Source organism: Pituophis catenifer, unplaced genomic scaffold (genome assembly GCF_029215685.1).
Source record: "Pituophis catenifer annectens isolate HBS135680 unplaced genomic scaffold, rPitCat1.0.hap2 SCAF_3, whole genome shotgun sequence".
NCBI classification, from domain to species: Eukaryota; Metazoa; Chordata; class Lepidosauria; order Squamata; family Colubridae; genus Pituophis; species Pituophis catenifer.
The window spans coordinates 152,345,940-152,369,151 of NW_027256883.1; the positions used below are offsets into that span (position 1 = coordinate 152,345,940).

Genomic DNA, 23,212 nt, shown 5'->3' on the forward strand with positions numbered 1-23,212 from the left:
AAGCATGGATATGATAGGAAAAAATGTACTTTTCTGGCTGCCTATTGGTTGTCGCCTACTTTTTTTTGCTTTTTGTTTTCTATTTCTCTTACATGAATCTTTTCTGGCTCATATCCTATCACTCTTACTTACAGGCAATTAGATCCTTTACTATGTTCAAAGGGCAAAGTTTCCTCTGTTGCCACAGATGCTTCTTGAGCAAATACATCTAATTTAGATCATTCACTTCCCGGATGCTAGTCCATAATCTTTTTTGTTTTCTCCAGGATTGTGTTTCAGCATAAACTCCTACCGGTACATGCTAAATTTTAGAAACTTTTAGATGCAATAAAAAGACATTCCCACGTAATAGTCCTGTATTTACATCAATTTTTCAGATATTCTTTGGTGATTGCCAAAAAAAAAATGTTTTCAACCCTGTAGTGAATTCCCAGGTGATGCCTCAGAATACAAGAGGCAAAACCAGGAATGTTTTAGCACTTCTGTTCACTTATGCATAATTACTTAGGATTCTGAAAATGAAAAGAGCATAGCAGTCCATTTTTGTGTTAGAACCCATGGCCATAACCCATGCATATTTCGGACAGTTTTTCTACAAAGTGTTTCAGCTAGAGTTCATGGCACAACCCTGCAACTCCTTTTTAACATACAATTTAAGTTGCTACTGTCCTTACAGAGATTACTACATGAGTGTTGAGTCCCAAATCAGGCTTACATAGCTGCTGCCAAAATATTGAGGGGTTGATAAAAACGCCATATATACTCTGTAAATAGATTTCTCTGCTAAAGCAACTTTTCCTTTTCCAACGACTGGCTTTTGTTCTATTTGTTTATTGTACTAGTTTAGGAAATATATTTAGTGAGTGCTTTTGTGTAAACTATTTTGTACACAGTGATGTCTGAATAATTATAATTAATAAAGCAATATTATAATCTCCCCAATTATCCTCCCCTATTCATTTGATGGAGGTAAGGGCTGGGGAAGTAATGTAACCATTCAAATAAAGTTTTCATTTGTGTTTAAAAGTTGTGATGTAAGACAATTTCTCTTGTCACCTAATGTTTTCAATGTTTTGCCTTTATACTGCATTTACTTTTTAAAATCAGTGTTAGTCTTTTTTTATTCACATCTTATTCCAAAGTAAGAAAAACTCTTAGAAATGTAACATATTTCAGGTGCTCACAATTATTTTTACTGCCTAAGTAGACCAATAAGTATTATGAAAAATTGCTCTAATAACAGGTGGCTAGGCTGTATATAATTTCTGTTCCTGTTCACTTCAGCTAGAATGGATTTCTCTGATATACTTATTTTATTTATTTATTTATTTATGTGTATGTGTGTGTGTGTGTGTGTGTGTGTGTGTGTATGTAATTTATATGCCGCCCTTCTCCCGGAGGGTGACTTACAAGAGGAACAAAAAATTACATAAACAACAAAATCAATTTAAAATTAGTTAAAATTAATTTAAAATTTAATTAAAATTATTAAAAATCACCCCTATGGATTCAGCCCATTTGGTGAAAAAGCCACGTCTTCAATTCGCGGCGGAAGGAGAGGAAGTCAGGGGCTGTCCTGAGGCCGGTGGGCAGCCCATTCCAGAGGGTCGGCGCTCCCACAGAGAATGCTCTCCCCCTGGGGGCCGCCAGCCGACATTGTCTAGCTGACAACACCCTGAGGAGGCACCCTGAGGAGGCCCACTCTGTGTGAGCGCACCGGACGATGGGAGGATGGCAGGAGATGATCCTGCAGATACCCCGGGTTTGTGTAAACCCTTTATCTGTTGATTCTATTTCTAAATCAATGGTAGACATGTCTGAGACCTGCTCTATGTTCATCTTTTTGCAATTATTTAATTTGTGGTTCTTGTTTTACATAATGTTAAACAATGTAAATTGTATTTTTAGAAGTGAGTTAGGTTACTGAAAATGTTTGCAAAAAACCACTATGCAGAATTACTGAGAACTGTAACTTAAAACAGCAACGAGCAGGATGTATATTATGCTGCATGCTCATTCTCCTGCTTTTTCAAGAGGCAACTGGACTTTGTTATTTTTTCTTTGAAGTCGTTTTGCTTCTCATCCAAGAAGCTTCTTTAGCTCTGACTGAATGATGCGGAATGGAAGGATTTATATTCTTTGCAGACAGCTGGTCATTTGCATTCTTTTAGAGAGTCATTGAGGCCACTTGGAGGTTTTTCTGTGTCCTCAGGGTCATCTGAGTAGTACAAATGGGTGTGAAGCCTTTTTGACTGCAGGATGTTTTCTGCTCTGTGTCCCTTCACTGATGAGGACAGGTGCAGGCTTTTAGGGATGAGTCTGTGTTGTCTGCAACTCAAACCGAAGTGCAGATATGACACTTGGAAAGCAGGTTACTGTAACTACTGCAAAAACTGGAGTTTTGAACTATTCTGGTTAAGGATTGCCCTAAATCCTTAGAATCAGTTGGATTAGAGACATTGTGGCCTGACTGAAGAAACAAAAGTTTTCCTTACTGTTTCGGTACCTAACTATATAGTTGGAAAACTGAAGAAGGAAGTAATCCCTAAGACAGTGATGGCAAACCTTTTTGGCATCAAGTGCCCAAACCGGAACAGGTGTGTACGTGCGCACACCAGAGCGCCGGAAACCCAAAGACCAGCTGGCTGGTGGACATGCACGTGCTGGCCAGCTGGTCTTTTGCTTTCTAGCACGCGTATGCACACCAGCCAGCTGGTCTTCACGCGCACCGGAGCACCAGAAACCTGAAGACCAGCTGGCAGGCGCATGCATATCTGTTTTTTGGCCATTTTCCAGGCTGTTTTGAGGCCATTTTTTGGGCTGTTTTTCAGGCCGTTTTTAGGCCATTTTTAGCATGTGCGTGCTGGAAACCAGAAGAGTAGCTGGCGACGGCACACGTGCCCACAGAGAGGGCTCTGCGTGCCACCTCTGGCACGCGTGCCATAGGTTCGCCATCACGGCCCTAAGATAATAGGGAATGTATCTTAAGAAAATGTTGGCTGGACAGGTCCCTTGCCTTTTAGGAGATAAGAATTTAAAAGAAGAGAATTTGCTGACAGATTCATTCACAAGTAATTTGTGTCATTTTTAAAAGTTAGTCTTATTAGGGTTCACCTGCCAGCTCTGAGAGACATTTGCAACAAAGCCGCTGAGACTTGCAAAACTTCTCATTATCTCTTAAATTCTTAAGAATTCAGACGGAGGCAAAATATGGTTTGTGTTATCTTCTTCCCCTAAAATTATGAAAATGACAGCATTCTGAGCAAGGAAGAGAAAGTCATGAAGTCAAAAACTAAATTAAAATGATTTCTTTGTTCATAGTTGGGTTGCCTACTGAGAATAGGAAACAATTAATTAGATGACTTCCCAAATGTTTTAGTAAGGCCAGTTGTGGCAATTCTAATATTTCTGTGTTAGTATTTTCCAGTTCCAGTACTATATATCAATTCCATGTTATATATCATTCCTAGATGAAACAATCTATAGTATTCAGTCAACCAACGGGTAGTTCTTTCTCACAGTTTTGATATCACTGTTGTAGATCTGTCCCGAAATTCTTCTGAGCTCTTTAGCAGATCAATCATAATGAATCTCTAATCTTGGTCAACGTGGGTTTCATTCATTTGTGCAGATACAGAGGTTGACATACAGGCAGTCGCCAGGTTAACCACATCTAATTTATGGACAACTTGCCCCCTAAAGCTTATTAAAATTTTGAGTTAAATACAATGGTTTATCATAACAAACACATTCATTGTTTTCTGGCGCTGATGAAATCATTGCAGAGGTTTCAGTTCGAGGAAGGAGAACACCGCCATCTTAAGTTGGATCATGCCTTCAAAGCATAAATACAGTAGAAGTGTGTGGATGATGTATCAAAGAAAAGGAAAAGTATCACATTTAATAATAAAGTGATCAGAGTAGCAGATGATACATTAGAGGAAGAAGACTGGGAGCTAAAAACTACAGAACCAAAGAAGTCTTTGACAAAAGAGTTATCTGAAGCCTTTTCATCTCATGGAAGCAGGGATGATAAAGTTAGAAGAGCAAGATCCTAAAACAGAGAGGTTGACTAAAGTTTTCTGTACAATTACTAAGGGCCTCCTCAGATGCTACAAGCCATTTATAATGAGAAAAAGGGAAGCTTGGTACAAACCACCCTTGGTGCCTACTTCAGGGTAAAGGTAAAATATATACTACATACTAAGACAACCATTTGGCCAACGGATGCTAAATAAGCATCGCCTGTACCTGTTCAGACTTACCTACAAATTCTAGTTAAAGGCAGACTTAGGAAGGGATCTGGTTCGTAAACCGTGGGACTGTCTGGTAATGAAATCCTGTATTCTGATACAGCTCAACAGTGCCACCTAGAGCATATGGGTTTTGGAATACTTCAAGGATGCTTAAATAAACATGTTCTTTTTGTTTCTGAATAATCTCCCAGAATTGAGCTCTTTTAAAAGTAAGCCAGTGTGGAGTTTTTAAGCTTCTGCAGAATTTTTCTAAAAAGCTGGTTAGTCCACTGACTAACCAGATATACAATTACTGCACAGTCAGATGAAACAACTGTCTTGTTTCTTTTCCAAATAACCAGCATTTTCTAGATTCATACGAGATTTATTTCTCCATCTTGGAATCAAAGACCAAACATCTTAAAGATGCACTTTCTCATGCCCTCTGTCTATAATAAATGTTGCACGGTGAACTATATAATTCTGCATAAACAGCATGTAATCAGCTAAATTAAAGGGATTATTAATTACACTTGGAATTGTATATGTGTCATTATTGTCTTCCCTATTTTTCTTTCTTTAATTCAAAATTTTGTTTTGGGATATTTACAGTCTAAAACTAACCATAATTTAATATATAAGGCCGCATAGTTAAAAACAACCTCATGTATTTACAGAATATTTCAGGAGCATTTTGGTCGAGTCCTGTTGGTCTTTAATGGGTACATTCACAGCATCTTCTCTTTTCAATCCCCCACCACCACCAGGACCTGAAAGAGGATCATTAAAAGAAACCCTAAATAGCCTTGTTCAATTGGATAGTTTGGTGCCATTTTTAGTCTTCAAACCCTTTGAACAACCCACCACCACCACCCAAAATACCTCCTCTCTAATGGCTACAGTATTCGGGGTGTATGGAAGTTTTAAACAAGATGGTTATTGGTGATAGACTTCCTAATTCTATTCTAGATTGGATCATGGAATTAATTTTAATGGTTGCATTCTATTGCAATTATTTGGAAGAAATACCTGTAAAGAAGAGGATCTACCAGTAGAAAAAGTAATTGCCTTTGGAACCATCAGAACTAATAAATAAAGAGATCCTGTAACTCTGTTGGACTACAAGTCCCAGAACTGCCATGCAATATATGTGGAGGGCAAGGGATTGGGGAAGGCTGGTTAGATATGGTCTGTTGAGTCCATGAATGTGTTCTATTTGCTGATAACACTCCTTTCTTTCCTCATTAATATTACCAACTTGAACATAGAGGCACAAGGCATACCATACCAGAGTCTTTTATATAGAGAAAGGTTTCCTGTCTTTAACTTTATAAAACATATTTGGATTCCTAAGCAGTTTGAGAGTTAAAAGTAGAACATTAATCCTTTCAAACACAAGGGAAGGGCCTGATGCTTTTTAATATTCATCTCACCTATTGCTAATGTTGTCATGATTAACTGTGGAGTTCTTAAGTAGGGGGGAGATGATGTTATCTGCTATAGAAAATGCCTCTTTAATCTTGCCTGTGTTTTCCACTAGAATACAGAAATCTCTTAAATACAAGACTGTGTTCTTTTATATGAAGGCTGCTAGAATTTTTCTTATAAAGATATGAATAGTAATAGATTTTTTTTTCTTTTTTAACCATCTTCACAGTATATCATATTTTTAAAAAATAGAAATAAGGACCTTTCCCCAACTTCAGAAATTGTAATCCAGTAAATCATATTTTTAATCTTTTTTCATTAATTGCCAGCCGTAACAACTGAAACATTTTTTCCCATTTCCATGTTTTCTTGGGTCAGATGACCTTAGTCATCTACAGCAGGAGTCCCAAACCCTGGGCCGCGGCTTGTTGGAAACCGGGCCACGAAAGTGGCAGGCAAGAATGCACGCATGAAGCTCCACTTGTTCACGGGTGAGAATCCGTGCGCACACCTGCCGCTCACACAGAATCATCCCCTCTCCTGAGCTACGCATTATGGAAAACCTACCATTGCCTTTAAATTTTTATTTATTTTATTTATTAAATTTGTATGCTGCCCATCTCACTATCCAAAGTGACAAATTTAAGCCTCTTTATGTGTAGTCACAGTATGTGTGGGATCTTTGTGTTGTTCTTTTTGTCTAAGTGGTGAACATAATATTTAGTTAAGCAGTGTGAAGGAAGATAAAACTTATTTTAATATAGATGAGTGATAATAAGTAAAATGTAGATCTTTGGTTAAAACAAGATGCAGGGTTTTTCATCAAAGTACCCCAGCTAATGTCTCTTAAATCAGCCATTCCTGAAAAGAAGATAAGGGTCAAATAAAGGATATTGATCAATAACCAAATAGTTCAAGTATTTGGGGGGGGAGGGGGAAATGCAGTTGGAAACAGGTTCCAGAGATCATTGGCACCTAACTATTATTTGAGATGTGTAAAAGATATTAGAAATTGCTGGACTAGATTCATTCTTAGATTATCAGAATAAAACTTTCCTATTGTTCCTTAAGAAAATACTCTCATTTCCCTTCTTAGAAAATACTCTCATTTTCCTTCTTAGAAATTTAACTACAGTACTTATGCTATAGTCACAGATACTGCAAAATTGGAATTTAGTTATTGAATGGGAAAAGTACACAGCTGAGGTACTTTATATATTGATCAGACCAGCCTTATTGCTTTCACTAAAAAGATGATGGGAAAAACAACATTCTTTCCATAGTAAGTGGAAAGGAAAAGTGTAGTTAGTACAACCAGATTATGTTTAAAAGACCAGGTTGTCTTACGAGTTCCTTTTGTTTCCTACAAAGATTTCCTTCTTACTAAAGCCTTAGCTTAAGTGTTGAAATTTTAACTGAAATACCATTCAAAACAGATAGAACTCATAGAACTTTTGCGACACTTAAAACAATGAAAAGAAGCAGTGTAAAATAATAAACAGCAAGAAGAGTTCCTATCTGAGGAACAATCTACCAGGTTATGGTTGCTATATATGCAAATATGGCAACTTTAAGAGGACTTGCTGGCTGAGGAATTCTGGGATTTGAAGTCCTCACATCTTACAGTTTATTATTTATGTTTTGTTTTGTTTTAAAAAAAAAAAGCACATGCATACGCACAATCTCCAACTTTCGTTCTTTCTAATCCAACAAAAATCCATCAGAATGTCTTTCTTTTTTATAAAGGTCCCCCACTCTGTTCCTTAGCAGGATAACTCTGTGAAAACTAAACATGTAGAAATCAATTTTGGTATGGAGGGAGAAACCAGAAAAAAAGAAATATAAGGTTGAAAAATGAGCCAGAACCACATTGGAGCTTAAGAGAGAGAAAAATTCAGGGGGGCAGGGAAATATCTCCCCAATACAACTCCATGGGCAGCAGTTCAGAATGGTGTCAACTGCTCAATTGTTTTTTTTAAAAAAACCCATCCCTCTTGATCAGATGATCAGATTGTTGTTATTCAGTCGCTAAGTCATGTCTGACTCTCCACAACCACTTGGACCACACCACACCAGCCCCCCCTCCACGTTCTCCACTGTTTCCCAGAGCTTGCCCAAACCCATGCCCCCACTGTGTCAATGACACTAATTAAGCATCCCATCCTCTGCTGTCCCTTTCTCCTTTTGCCTTCAATCTTTTCCAACATCAGGGGTTTTGCCAATGAGCTCTCTCTTCTTATTTGGTGGCCAGAGTATTTGAGCTTCCCTTTCAGTATCTGTCCTTCCAAAGAACAGTCAGGATTTATTTCCTCTAGGATTGACTGATTTGATCTCCTTGCAGTCCAAGGGACTCTCAAGAGTCTTCTCCAACAACACAATTCAAAAGCATCAATTTTTCGGCGCTCAGCCTTCCTTATGGTACGACTCTACATCCATGCATTGCTCACTATACCTCCCCACTTTTTGGGCTTCAGATCATTTGGGGAGAGATGGCTTGACTCCCTCAGGAACCACTGGGATTTTTTAAAAAAATCTATGACCAGACAAATGTACACAAGATGAAGAAGGTGTTTGTATACACACACAAACAGATCTTTTATGTAATTTTCCTTTTACAAGGGGGTGGGGTGAAAGAATTGCTATTGTGTAGGAACCATATAAATTTGGAGCAACAGATAATGTTTATTGCCCACCCTGTAAGATACTTTTTACTCTTGGCTTGAGCATCAACCTAAACCTGAATACACCAATGCTTAACAGGGGCAATTGCACATGGTGGGAAAAACATGCTATCTTATAAATGAGGTTCCTGTCCGGTGTATTTGTCTTTCCCAGTCAGGTTTAGATGAAAGCACATTGTATTTTCTTTCAAATGTTTGCAATAAGCATGTGAGGAACTGGGCTTGGCGCATAGGACTATATTTGCTGCCATATCCCATGTGAAAACCCAGTACACCCTAATATATTCAGAATATATACAGGAAAAGCACAGGAAATACCGAGATTTGTACAAGAGCGAAAATAAATATTGGGTGAAAATTAGGTGAAATTCAACTAATACTGACTGATCGATAAGCAGAGCGTGGAAGACCAGGAAAGAAAAGAAATGGAGTTAAACCTCTAACCATCACACCAATTTTCAATCAGGTGATTGAATGGGTTTAAAATACACACATATAAAAATGGCGAGATTGTATTTGTATCAAACCATCTTCCATTAATGCTAATTGATTTATGTGTCTAAGGGGAATCACAACTAATTATTTATATTTTAATAAAAGTTGTCTTTCCCAAGGCAGATCAAAGAAAATAAGTACCTCCAAACCTGTGCATTGGTACCATCATCGTGAAGATGATACTGAAATAGATATGGCTTTTATTTTACTAGATACCACTGCCTGCTTGGGAGAATATGGGTGACAGCCTCCCCAAGATTTAAAGTTTTCAAGCAGCCACTTTGATCGTTTTGGGGAGTTACCACTTGTGGCATCAAAAGCTTTTTTTTTTAATTTATTAACACTGAAAATATTTTTAAAAGTTCATAATAGAATAGCTATAAATATCCCAATAATCTTTTCAAGGTTGAAAATGTTAAGTTGCTGCGCATTTTAATACTTTAATTCAAAGTAAGGGGGAAAGCGTGCTAACCATTCTGAAACAATATGGAGCAATTATGGCCACTCCTCTTGACAAGTGATCGTTTGGAATTAAGTGGATTTATAATTCCACTAATGCATAAGAGAAGCATAGTACCAGGTGGTGGAACCCTAGGCTCGTTATCCTGAAGTGTTGCTCTTTTTTTTTAAAGTGAATTGTGGGTTCACAAAAGAACAAATATGTGTAAAAATAATGTTAGAGTTACTGAAATTACTATGTTTAGTTCAAACTCAGCTTTATGAAAATAGCAATCTAGTGTGAAAACGTAATACTGTATCTGAGTTTTGTCAACATTATTATTTATTTATTTATTTTGGTAGAAAAATGGTATGATTCCGCATCATACATTGTAGGTGGTGATACAGTTTTTAGGTTTGCTTCTTTTGAAGATACCATACAGTTTTCAGTTATTATTAACAGAGCAGATTGTGATAGCATCCTAAAAATTAAGTATTACTTCTAAAAAGAATCCATAATTATGTGCTTGTATAATCTCTTTCCCAGTCTCTGGAATAATAGGGAAGGCAAGTGGAATTGTTTTATTATTCCAGTATCCAAATTTGGAATAAGTTTATTTAATTATTATTTTGGTCAAAGTATGGTGATATTTGATGCCATTGCATGATATTTTATTCTTATTTGTTTTTCTGTCATTCTTCCCATTTGGTACTCAGGCAAATATGCATTTAAGATCAGGAGAAATAACACCAAGGCAACAGAATATATTTTAGCTGGAAAAACTTTGTAAAACAGCTTTTTATTTACCTGTTATATCAACATTTTTCAGGGTTTTTTTTTTTCAGATCACTTTCAAGGATTAAAAAGCAATGTTTGTCCTTAACAAACACTTTTGTGTCATTTGAGTCAATTCTGACAAAAATATTATCTTTTTATCAATGTCATATTAAATAATTGTCTTAATTTTTTCCCAAAATAGAAAATATCATGACTCAAAGATTAATGATTTTTGAGTAATTGGTGCAGTTGGAACACATGTGCAGAGCAAAAATTGTATAGCAACATGATTATAGAGAAGGATTCTGAGATTATTGAGCTGCATGTGCACCCTACAAAAAGATTTTGGTTTGGCTTCCTTGGGTAAACCACCTTGTGAGTTCTTTTGCATTCTGTACCTTTAGAATAGCATTAGCAGGCAGTTTAATTCAGTGTTTGATTTATAACACAGAGTGGGAGGGAGGGAAAGACTCTAGCTTTCATCCTCTGTTGAATTGCTGCTCTCCCTGATCTTCCAACATCTGCAAATATTTACAGAGATAACTATATCCAGTTGTCTGGGGCATTGTTTTTGGTTGGTTGTTTTTCTTTCTTTTCTTTTTTTAAGGGAAGGTAGAAATCAATCTTAAGCTTAGTTATAAAAAGCTAGAGGAGGGGGCAGGTGGGTTGTGGGGCACCAGAGAAGAAGGAGATAGATGTGATATTGCATTCTTTCTATCCAGGCACAGCATCTTTAGTGGCCCCAGGGTAGCAGACAGGAAGTAGCAAATATTTTCAGATCCTTATTGTTGCTGTGTCTTTGCCCAGCCCCAAACCACTAGCTCCTCCCACTGCTGCATAACAAGTTAAAAGAAAGAGCATGCAGCAAGCAGTCTTGCTGAGATTATGTATCTCTATTGTACTTCTGCAGTTACATTGCCACAACCATTACACTAGCAAGCTAATGCAACCACGAGGATGGTATTTACTATTGTATGTCATCTTAGCAACGAAATGCTTTTGTAAAGCCTTGCATTTTGGGAGAGTATTTCTTGCATTATTTTTTTTCCCCAGTACGTTGTTCTAGGATAACGCTGCCTGTTAGTTCGCCAGCAAACTGCATCTTGGAAGTGGATTAAATTAACCACTGGGATATCCTTCCCAAACAATTAGATATTTTTAAATCTCCTGTAGGGAAAAGTATGTGTTTAAAGCAGACGTTATCATATAAAAGGCCCTGGGTGTCCAGATGCATATACGAAAAGCCTTTCCTACACCAGTCACTTTCATTTAAGGAATTAAGAAAATCTCTGCCGCTGTGAATTGCAATAACCCCGGTTGCTAATCAGTTTTGTTTAAAAGCAGAAATTGATTTTTGGATGTTTTTTAATTAAAAGTGGTAATTTGAGTGGAATGTCGCTCTGTGAGGCAAAGGAGAACATTTTGCAAGCCTAAACAAAAGTCTTCATGCTTGAAATGATACACTTGAGTGTGGATGTGCTTTAATCTTTCTACATTTGGTGGGAGGAGGCATGTTCTGAAAGTGAGTTGTCCCTTTTACATACCTCGAAGGCAAGAAATAAAAAAAAAATGCTTCTCCAGATGGGATGTGCCTCTGATGAGGTTAGGGCTGCTACGCTATTGTGATGGGCAATTGTGGTGAACTGACAGTTTAAGTTAATATTTAAGGGAAAGGAAATGTCCAAAAAAGCAAAAACAAAGCAGGCCCTTCATCTCTTAATAATCAATTCTGCAACTCTTATGTCCCCCAAGTTTTCCCTTCTTTTGTTTTAACTTTTTCCATAACTTTTAGACCAAATAGCAGAACTTAATGTAATCAGTTATTTGAAAGTTTGGAAGTTTGTACTATTAGAACATCTGAGGTCTTTTTTCTTTAAATTGAATCTTACTACCGAAGATCAATTGATATCTCTCTTTTTTTCCCTCCCTCCTTTCTTTCTTTCTTTCTTTCTTTCTTTCTTTCTTTCTTTCTTTCTTTCTTTCCTTCCTTCCTTCCTTCCTTCCTTCCTTCCTTCCTTCCTTCCTTCCTTCCTTCCTTCCTTCCCTCCCTCCCTCCCTCCCTCCCTCCCCTCTCAAATTTCCAGTTCTGGGTACCATTTGTGCATCACGCATAGGTATAATTCTCTTCTCTGGTTATGTCTTGAAAGGATAACTGTTTTGGCAGTTATATTTTATAAATTTGACTCTCAAACAGAATCTGGGAAGCCTATTTAATTGTCAATAACATTGTGTTAAACTCTCAGTAGAAGATACTGGGGAATGGCAGGTGGGAAGGACATTTTTTTTTCTTCAGGACTGAGTATCTTTTTATCAGAGAAAAACTACTTCTACGAAGTTTAGGACAAAATTATGCTAAAACATCAGAATAATTTGAAATTTCACCCATTTAAAAGACCCTAAACGTGGTGAGGGGTCCTTGGTCTTCTCTGAGCTTGTTTCTTTATCCAAAGTAGGTGACATCATCAGGACACTGATAACGTTACCTAGGATTTGGTAATGAAACATCTGCAAGAAAACGACCAAGCTCAGAGGCCCCACAGTTCAATCCTGAGCTATAAATATTCTCCTTTAACAGTACCTAAAAGTAACATTGAAATTCTGACGAGGTGCCATGTTGCCAAACTTTTAGATGGAGTCTGTCCTTTCTAAGTTGAGGTGAGGCCATTCTCAGTTCCCCAAGTTAGCTTCTTTCAAATGATCCTTGGTTCATTGATTGGGATCAAAGACTTCTTTCTTGTGAAACTTTTCAAGTTCCATCTATATTGCAGGTGCCGAGTCAATTGATGTTACTCAGAAGATGTCTCCAGTTAAAATAAAACCTACTTTTTACATTTTTTTTTGTATGTATGTACCATATACTTCAGTTAAAAATGACATGTGTTAGCTGTGCCAACACTAATAAATTTGAGGGCTTTAGAAGGAATTTGCACTCCTGGAGATGGATGATCTCACCTTGTTCTCAGTTGTGATTGATCAGATGCTTCTCTAACAATCTATAAACAAAGATACAGTGCAGTTGTCATATTATTATCAAATAAGACATATCAATAAGTCCTGTTTTAAATGCCATTACTAAATTAAAATACATTCATTTCAAGTGATAAACAAAATAGACTGCTTTGACTGATTACCATTTTTTTAAAATAATATCAAATGTTAACCGTACAACAGTTGGATTCCATGCTATTGGAAGATATTTATGTAATCGAAATCTGGGGCTAATTGCTAGCAGGATGAAGAGGGTGGGGACATTGTTAAGCAGATGCTGCACCCAATAAGCTCTAGTTTCTATTTCCAGAAAATCTGCATATTTTATTTATCTACAGAGGAAAGTTCAACTACGGACTTTGTATTTAAAAGGATGGGATTGGAAGGAATTATTATGTTTCCTTTTCATACTAATGCATCATCCATTTGGAATATCACAGCATCCTGAAGAAAGTGGGGAATATGCCCACTTCCTCCAAGAAATGCTTAGTATCCCATGAGCCCATGCAGCAGAAAAGTATTACAGCATTCCATGACATCATCAGTCAATTTCCGATTGGTCAGGGAAGCAGCAGTAGATATTAAAGGAAAAGAGAGTATCCAAACTCTCTACCAAAGGATAGAGGAAGGAAAACACACGGTACCCCAAGCCACAACACATACAAAGGTTACAGTGATCACCAGCAATCCCTTTTCCATGTACACCTTCCTACATGCCACCTGCTTTGCTTTTCCCTAACCAGCGTGACTTCTCAGTAAGTTCCCCAAAGCAACTAGCAAATTGTCAGAGGAGCTGCTGAAAAGCTTTCTATATCTTCCCTTATCACCCCAGCAACCAGCCACTCTGCTAAAAATGTCCCATAAGAACAAAACTAGTCACACATGTCCTGTAGACAAAACAGCCTTTAATGAGGGAGGTCTCAACCACTACAAACCCACAAAGGGCTAAGGAAACTGAGGAAGCCAAGGGAGGCAAGCAAGTAACAGAGCAAGTCTTTAGCATCCAGGAGACATTGCTCCTCTAACGGACTTTAAGCGTTTACACCAGGGGTGTCAAACTTGCATCATCACGGCGACATCACATGATGTATCAGGACTTTTTTTCCCTTCGCTAAACGGGGTGTGGGCATGGCCAGCACGTGACACATCTGGGTTGCAGGCCGCGAGTTTGACAGCCCTGATTTACACCGTGCTCAAATCCCTACCTACAACCTTCTTAAAGTGTTCCTTCTTTGCTTATTCAGCCCTCATAATTTCCAACATCAAGCCAGCCTTTATTTATCTTCCCCAACCTATTTTATAATATTTTACATTATGAAGTACAATAACTTCATGATCTTGAAAGCTAGTGTATTTTCTGCCTTCTTAATTGACTTATTAAAGATATTCCCCCCCCTTTTTTTTAAAAAAAAAAGCCTCTGCTACTGTCCATCATGGAATCCTGCGGGAACCAAATTCTCACATCAATTTAAAGAGTTATCAGCCTTTCCCCCCACTTAATTACATTAATCCAACATAACAGTTATTTCATCACTGAAGCACAATATTTGAATGCAGTTTTATGTTTATTGCTATAAAACGTAAGAGATGGAGCTTCTTTGTAGCTCTTGTACGGATAGGTGGATGGATGAGAGTAGTCACTTTCCATTGTCCTTGTGGTGAATGCAGAATAATGAGCAGCTGTGTGAAAAAGCTGTATGTACATTAAGATCCATTTCCATGTCTCCAGTGAGTGTGATTACCCTTCCAAGTGAATCACTTAGCAGGTAGTACTTGCCATTACCGATTTCATCTGTCATTCCGTTGCCTACTCTTAGTGGTCTGAGATCCTCCTTCCACTCTTCCAAATCTCTTCCGAGTCTAAATATTTTGAATTTTTTAAAAAAAAATCTTACAAATTTGTTGCGTTTGTGAGTAATTGATGTGTTTCAAAAGCACTACTTGTACTAGGCCCACATCTCATATCTTGCCATCTTTTAACCAAGTGATTTTTCCACTAGAGCAGAGCTATTTGTCGCGCACAATTCAGATAATGGGAACTGTATTGGCTGTCTTAAACTGTGGTTAAGTGATAAGGAGAAGGCCATAGAAATCATAGTATCCCTTGCCAAACCACTTACCTACATAGAACAGCAGAAGCATTTTGCTTACCTTAAATTCTGTTACGATATCAGAGTTGGTACCTGTATTAAGTGCAGCTAAGGCCAGTTGAATGTCTTTCTAGACCGGAAATACAAGATATTCATTAAGGAATATAGTTGAGTTACATTACTGATTAGTACTGTGCCAATCAGAAACTAACTGTTAAATTGGGAATTAGCTCAAAGCAGGAACATACGATCCTGAAATCCTTTGATCTGCTCCTCTCTCTTAACTATAGTTGAGAAATCTTTCTTATATCCTGACATTTAGTTTTGTTTTATTTATGCCTTTGAGTCAGTGTTAACTTCTAGCAAATGCTGGACAAGTCCCTACAGTTTTCTTGGCAATGTTTTTGTGATTCGCCATTGCCTGGTTTCTAAGACTGAGGGTGACTGGTCCAAAGTCACCCAACTGACTTTGTGCCTGAGGTAGAACTATAATTCACGGTTTCTCTGTTTCTGGTCTGGGACGTTAACCACTACACCAAGCTGGCTCTCATAATGATTTTGTGAACAGATAATATATCTGATAATGCTGCTGAGTGGGATTAGTATCCATTTAATTTGGGATTGCCTATGCTCAGTAATGTAGGCTGGTGAGCATTGCAGCAGTCATCTTAATTATTTGATGTAGTGAGTAAGGCAATATCTTGATGTGAGCTGTGCTGAGGGAATGATTAGGCCAAGATCACCCAGTTGGCTTTCATGGCTAAGGCATGAAAGCTAACTGAGTGACCTTGGGCCAGTCACTTTCTCTTAGGCCGACTCACCTCACGGGGTTGTTGTTGTAGGAAAAATAGAGGAAGGTGTGCTGGGTTGGATAGGTTTGCCACCTTGCATTAGTTGTAAAAATAATAAAGATGGATAAAAATAAATAACTGTTCACTTGACTGAGTTCTTTATATTATTCAACTTCAGATATTACAAAAAACAGATTTCTAATATGTTGAAATTTCTTTTAGGTTTGTAGTTTATCTTTGAAGCTACCCTTTAAAAGTAGGGGAGACAAAAAATTGCTTGATAAAATTGGATAAGTGAATGAAAAGAATATGTAGAATTCTGTCTAGATCCATGAGTATATGAAGCTTGGATATTACAGTTTGGGGAATACAATAGCGTGATAGGATACAAAGATAAACATTTTACAGCTTTGGGGTGTGTATGAACGTTCAGTGGATATAGTCAATTTTGCCGGTAGTTTGAGCTTTCTAGAAGCTGTTTTCTTGTTTCCCTTAGTAGCTAGCTGATAATACATTTGGAGAAGAAAACTGTTTTGTCATTTTTATGACTCATTTCAATTAACAGCTGATTATTTCTGCTTCAAAATTGTATGTCACAAACAACAGAACATTTTTCTTGAGTGGATAAAAAGCAAAGCAGTGTACTAAATCACTGAGGTTAAATCCTAGATAGAGGTATTATTTACTTGCATGCTTATAAAAATAAAAACTAGTTTGGTTAAAGGAATGAGTAATTCAAGTTCATATTTCAAGTTGTGAATTTTCCTGGACACCTCCCCCCCTCTCTCCACACACACACATACATGCATAAATGGTGTCTGATAAAACACATTTCTGTGGCAAAAATTAAATGAGAAATTTCCTTCTGAAATTAAACAATCATTTTGACTAGAATGGTTTTGGTGGCAAGTTTTTACATGCTACTTATGTTATCATACAAGAACTTTTTGTTGTACATTCTGCTCCAAAATGCATGCTGGATACACGTATCATATAGATTCTGCATTGTTCGCAACAAATCTGGTTAGGAAAAAGAAACCACCATCATTGAAAACAGGACATAGGAATAAGTACATATCAATTCCAGTCTGTTTTGATAACTAGACATTTCTTGCCGTCATTCCTCTGGGTTGGATATTGGGGGAGAATTATTATAATAATAATTATTATTATATAATTATATAATATTATTATTATAAACAAAATCATTTAGTAATTTTTGGGTTGGCATTCAGCTTACATAGCTAAAAGAGGAAAATAATTAGGAAAGCAGTTTAAGAGCATCAGCTAACACATATAATTCTTTTCTATTTCCAGTTAAATAGTCTTAATTTTTAGTTTGTCTTGAGCACTGTCAGAGACCCTTTAAAGATTCCTTTCCAGATAGATACAAATCTTGGTAGAGCACATAATACTTAAGACCACATTGTCTATGTTGTCTGAACATTTATTGTCAAACGTAAGTAACAATGGCACATACCAAATATATGTATTTTGTGTCAGGTATGAAAGTCATATATTGAGATCTTACTGCTTTTCCTGAGTATTATTAGAAGTCAGGATCCTAATTTCTTGCCTGCTCATTGTATATAATTATTTAAAAATGCAACAGTTGAGTCGTGTATGTCTTTTGTACATCATTGTGTCATTGTTTGGCTATCAGCGCTAAAACAAGGATACCAGAGCAAAGATAAGATGTGAGGAGCAGCTCTGAGCCTTCAGTTAAATGAAGAGTTAATGAGCAAACATTAGCACCCTGCACACAATAGATCCTATTAATGCGATGGGAAATCAGTTTTTCCAGGTTAAATATAACCTGGAGGATCAGCAAAGAGTGTGCTTCTGTTTAGATTTCTGTTTGTATCTTTCTGTGTTAACTCTTAACAATTCTTTTTCTCCTTTATTTATATGGCACTCAAGTTTCCTTTGTACAAAAGATTTGCAGGTGCAAATATGTCCTGCCTTCATTAACTTCCCCTCCCCTTTTAAATTTATGTGATTTCAATTTTCCTTCCCTGTACTGTTAATTAGGGGATCCTCTAATCAGTACCATTATCACAGTGGTATTCATGTTTAGGAAAGCTGCTAAACAAATGCTTGCAAAATTGCTAAATGGCTAATTAATGTCTGTTAATTAAGAAAATTGCTCATGGTAACAAACCGTGCCATTGCTGGCAGCAGCTAGAAGGCGAACACTTGTTGAAATTACTAACATGGCAGGTATAGAACATCTGTTCGCCTGCTCTTTCTGAAGTGTGTGTGGCTGCTTTTCCTAATGTACTTACAAATCGTATTTGCTTTCCAGATCAGTTACAATTTTGTTTTTATTTGCAAGAACAAAAAAAAAAATTAAAATTAAGCAACATATGTACCTCCTAGCCTGAATTTGGATATTCAACTTTCAGACCTCACTCTAGAAAAAGAGTTCAAATCCTCGGAAGTGGATAATGTGTTTAATCTCACCAGTCTGGACTTGTAGTATTACTGAGCTTGAAACCATAAAAACATGTTTTTCCTTCCTTCCGAGGAAATATAGTGTTTTCCCAATCAGTAGTCAAAAAAGTTTATTTGGGTCACCAAATAGTTAATCAAGCTGAGGGAACATAAGCAGAAATCTCAAAAAGGCTGTGCTGTAGTTTTGCATAGATATATGCAAGCCACTCCATTCATAAGAAGCTCATCATCATCATCATCATATCATGAACTGATCTCATATGGAACAACTTTTGGGAGCAGGTTGATCTATACCTGAGCTAAAAAGTGAATGTTTCAGGTGTTTTGCTCTGTGCAAGTGAAGAAAAGAGGTTGTAAGTGTCTGGAGATTCAAATCATCCAGGTCATGGTCTTCCGAAGGTGCTTTTTCCAAAAAGCAACTGGACTTTGGGGGGGGGGGGGTTCCCCTTTGAAAACTTTTCACTTCTTATCCAAGAATTGAAGAAGCTTCTTGGATGAGAAGTGAAACATTTTCAAAGGGATGGGAACAAGAAAGTCCAATTGCGTTTTGGAAAAAGCACTTTTGGGACAAGAAAAGGGGTTGTTTTATTCCAGATAGAAAGAGGGTTGGGTTGATTGGGGTGGAAGAGAATGGCAAAAAAGCCAAGAACATTGGCCATTAATGGGGAGGGAGGCAGTTCTGAGAAGTTTGGGGCAGGGAGGGGCTATTATATGTCATATCGGGAGCAGCCAAAATGAGAAAGAGGCCAGTCCAGTCAGGTTTTTCTTACTTGCTCCATCTGGATTTTGTTTTATCTGATACTCAGAACAACCAAAGCATTCCATGGTTCCTTTTTGCTAAAGCATGCCTGGCTCGAGGTAGCTTGACACAATGGGCTTGTTCTCGGTTGAAACAAATGTTTTCCCCCATTTGTTGGACATCTCTATTTTGAATGTAGAGACATATTTTAAAACACCCCTGTTCATTTGCTACTGTTGCCGCAGATTTCTAGATTGGAAGTACTCTGAAGCAGAAGAAATACATTTAAACACCCTCTCTCTTTTTTTTCCCCCTCCTGTGAGCTGCGTGGCAGGTGAAAATAAAATGCTAATTTACTATGACAGGATTGTGAGTGAACAAATTGTTTTGCGCATTCCTCAAATATTTAAACAAATGCATTTACCGGTGATCCAATATTGAGGAAAAGTGAGACTTGATCAGTAGATATTCTTTTCAGAGAGAAAAACCGTGTGGTCCAACTCTGCATCATGATTCATACCATCAAAGCAAATTTGCTACATGTTGGGCTTACGCAAAATGTCTGATTAACATAGCTTGGGAAAAATATGTTTTAATGCAGGAAGATACCAGGACAGATTTGGTAGACATGCTGTATTTCTGTGATGCCATGTGTGCAGTTTTTAGTGAGTCTAGACAAGGGAATATTTAAAGTATTTGGAAGATATTGTATTAATTGAGATCACAGTTTGTATTTAGTAAGGTATGGCAATAAAAATGTTTGCTCACCAATTATATGTTGCTACACGTTGTATGTATTTTAAGCTGTCCATGAACAATGGAACATCAGCATTGGGCCAAGTGACAAGGCAACAGAATATTCATTAATGGTTTCTAATCCAGATATTGCAATTACCAAAGAAACCCATTCTATCCATTACTCAGAATCCTAAGAGAAATGGCTAAATAATAATGTTGTTGTTTGCTATCTGATGTCAGCATTATTAGAAGAATTTCAATGGCATTTTCAAGAATGATGTGCAATTACGGGGACCAAAACTGAATTGTTCATTATGGCCCAAATCCTCTTCCCTTCTTTCGCTTTCTTTATAATCGAAAAGCTCTTCTGGTGTGCTTAGCTCTTAGTTCTTCTTCAGTTAGTAAAATATAGAAACAAACTATTTGTTTGGTAAGATTTATCAACTCATTAAGCCAATTCTTTTCTTGCATAGGGATGTATCTGATCTATAACCACCTTTTATTCAATTTAACAGGGACCGCCTGGCTCTCAGCCCTCGCCACACGCACAGCCTCCACCTCACAACCCCAACAGCATGATGGGACCCCACAGTCAGGTAAAACCTTGAATCTGATGATATGTGTGTTCTGAGTAAAACTTTTTAGCATGTAGGGGTCCTTCTCTTCTGTTAAATTCATTATATGAGGCTCCAGGATCATTCCAGTAACTTTGCAGATTTATTTCTACTCAAGCTGTGGGCCCCAAATCTTATTTCATTCCATCTCCATTAAGATGTCTGCTTTTTCTGGGTTGAACTTGTTTTATTGATATCAGTTTAGCAAACAGCTTTTCATTTCACGGATGCTAATTTACATGCAAATATAATTTTTACTCTTTTTTTCTGAATATGGTTTAAGAACATGTTTTCACAACCTGTCGTTGGAATATTTTAAACTCAACCCTTCTTAAGCCTCATTTTCATTTAACAAACTCTGTAAAAAAAAATATCCAGTACAGACGTTTTGCGTTAATTTTAACAGCTGAATCTACAACTGCCAAAGTTTAAAATATATAACACACACACACACAACACAACACAACACATACACACACACCAAAGATTTTGAAACAAAATACTTACCAACGGTTTTTTTTTTTAATTTAATCTGCTTTTGTATATATTTGTCAAAGTATAAGTTGCATGGAATGCAGGATGTTGAATTTATTATTGGGTTGGTTTAGACTCTACCTCAAAAATACTTAGTTAATGAAATGTGTGTGTATATAGTGTGTGTGAGGGAGTCATTTTTCATGTGCATGTACAAATGAGAGTGCAAAATGTTGACTTCCACTTTTAAACATTCATTGCCACTCAACTATTTTTATATGCTTACAGCCTTTTATGTCACCGAGATACGCAGGAGGCCCACGGCCCCCCATTAGAATGGGAAACCAGGTACTGTATTAGCCTTAAGTCCAGATAACTTTTTACAGTACTACAGGTAGTCCTCGACTTACAACCATTCATTTAGTAACCAAAGTTACAAGGACACTGGAAAAAAACCTATAACCATTTTTCACACTTACGACCATTGCAGCAACCCCATGGTTACATGAACAAAATTTGGACGCTTAGCAACTGGCTCATATTTATGACAATTGCAGTGTCCCAGGGTCATGTGATCACCTTCCGACAAGCAAAGCCAAATGGGGAAGCACTTAACCGTGTCACTAACTTAACAAGTGCAGTGATTCACTTACCAACTATGGCAAGAAAAGTCATAAAATGGGGTAAAACTCACTTAACAATTGTCTTGCTTAGCAGTGGAAATTTTAGCCTTTGTTGTGGTTATAAGTCAAGGACTACGTGTATTTAGGTTGAGATACATATACACAGGAGGAGAGAAACAAGCTTTGATAAAATATTTATCTATTCTTACACTAAGCATGTTTCATTGCAGATGAAGTTTTGCTGGCAGAAATAAAATCTGTAGGTCTTAAAAAAAATAAACCCGGAGCTTAGAATATAAAAAGAGTACAGTACATAGCCAAATTCTTTATTGGATTCATGCAAACTAGCGTATAAAAGAAATACAGAAAACTGCCTTAGTCACAGAAAATATTTACACTTCCACTTTTATGGGGCTCTTTCCTTAAGATAATAACACAACAAACAGCAGTAAAATCTGTTTTAAAATTGTTCTAAGAGACTAGAGCACAAATATAGCATTTTGTTTTGCACAGAAGCTATAAATTCATATGGGAATAGCTTCCCACTATTCTTTCCCAGTGACTGGTATCCAGAAGCTACTGAAAGATTTATACAACATATACTCAGGTCATGTGCACCTTTCAAAAATGTTGTGGTTATAAGAACAAGCCATCTTCTAAATACATCCTTCGCGTGTTTCCAAAATTAAATATTCTTAGTTATATTGAGCATGCTGAACTTGTTTTCCTAAGATTTATGATTTGAGCACTTGTGCTACTTAAAACAAGGGTGAGGGAAAGGACGTTCACACGAAATGCACTTGCCAGCAGTAGTTGAGATCAGAATAAAACATTTCTGTTTTGTGCTGTCTGCTGTGAATGTAACATGAGATAATAATGTTACGTAACATTATTTACGTAACATGAATGTGTAATAATTAAATTAATAAACTTAGTCTTCTTTGAGAGATAGCTGTCAAAATAAATTAATATAGATCTGTCAAATATTTAATTGTAGATTAATCTGTTCAAATATAAATGAATCAGTGAATAAATTGGTTAGATTTAAATAAGTGTGAATCCTGTGAAACTCTTCAACAGAGCTAGCCTCTGCAAAATAAGTAAGGGAGCGTAAAACACCATAATTTATTCAAAGGTAAAGCTACAATTCAGTGTAGTGTACTAAGGATACTGTCTTTAGTAGAATTTTCCTTCCCATTGGCAAGAACCAAAATGTCCTGCAATACAGTTATTCCTTGACTTACAACCATTAGTTTAGTGTCCGTGCAAAGTTACAACATCACTGAAAAAATTGGCTTATGATCAGTTTTCACAGTTATAACTGTTGTAGCATCCCTGTGGTCATATGATCAAAATTTGGGCGCTTGGCAACTGGCATGTATTTATGACAGTTGCAGTGTTCCAGGGTCACATGATCACCATTTGTAAGCTTCCCAGCTGGCTTCCAACAAGCAAAGTCAATGGGGGAAACCAGATTCACGTAGCCAAATGATTTACTTAACAATTGAAGCGATTCAATTAAAAACTGTGGCAAAAAAAGGCCGCAAAAGGAGGCACAATTCACTTAACAACCATAACAATCATCATAAATCCAGGACAGCCTATATATGACCTTAATTCAGGCAATCAAAAGCCCTTCACTTATC

The 23,212-nt window shown here is 37.0% G+C and overlaps 1 protein-coding gene across 7 annotated transcripts in view; it reads left to right on the forward strand.

Annotated features, from left to right (window-relative positions):
- SSBP3 (single stranded DNA binding protein 3) overlaps positions 1 to 23,212 on the forward strand; it is a 200,186-nt gene that overhangs the window by 159,739 nt on the left and 17,235 nt on the right. For 5 of the 7 annotated variants that reach the window (XM_070941304.1, XM_070941305.1, XM_070941307.1 and 2 more), the window contains 2 exons: positions 20,371 to 20,451; positions 21,232 to 21,291. In XM_070941304.1, the coding sequence (XP_070797405.1) occupies positions 20,371 to 20,451; positions 21,232 to 21,291 (141 nt within the window). The remainder of the gene's footprint in view (positions 1 to 20,370; positions 20,452 to 21,231; positions 21,292 to 23,212) is intronic. The other 2 variants (XM_070941306.1, XM_070941309.1) reach the window with 1 other exon arrangement.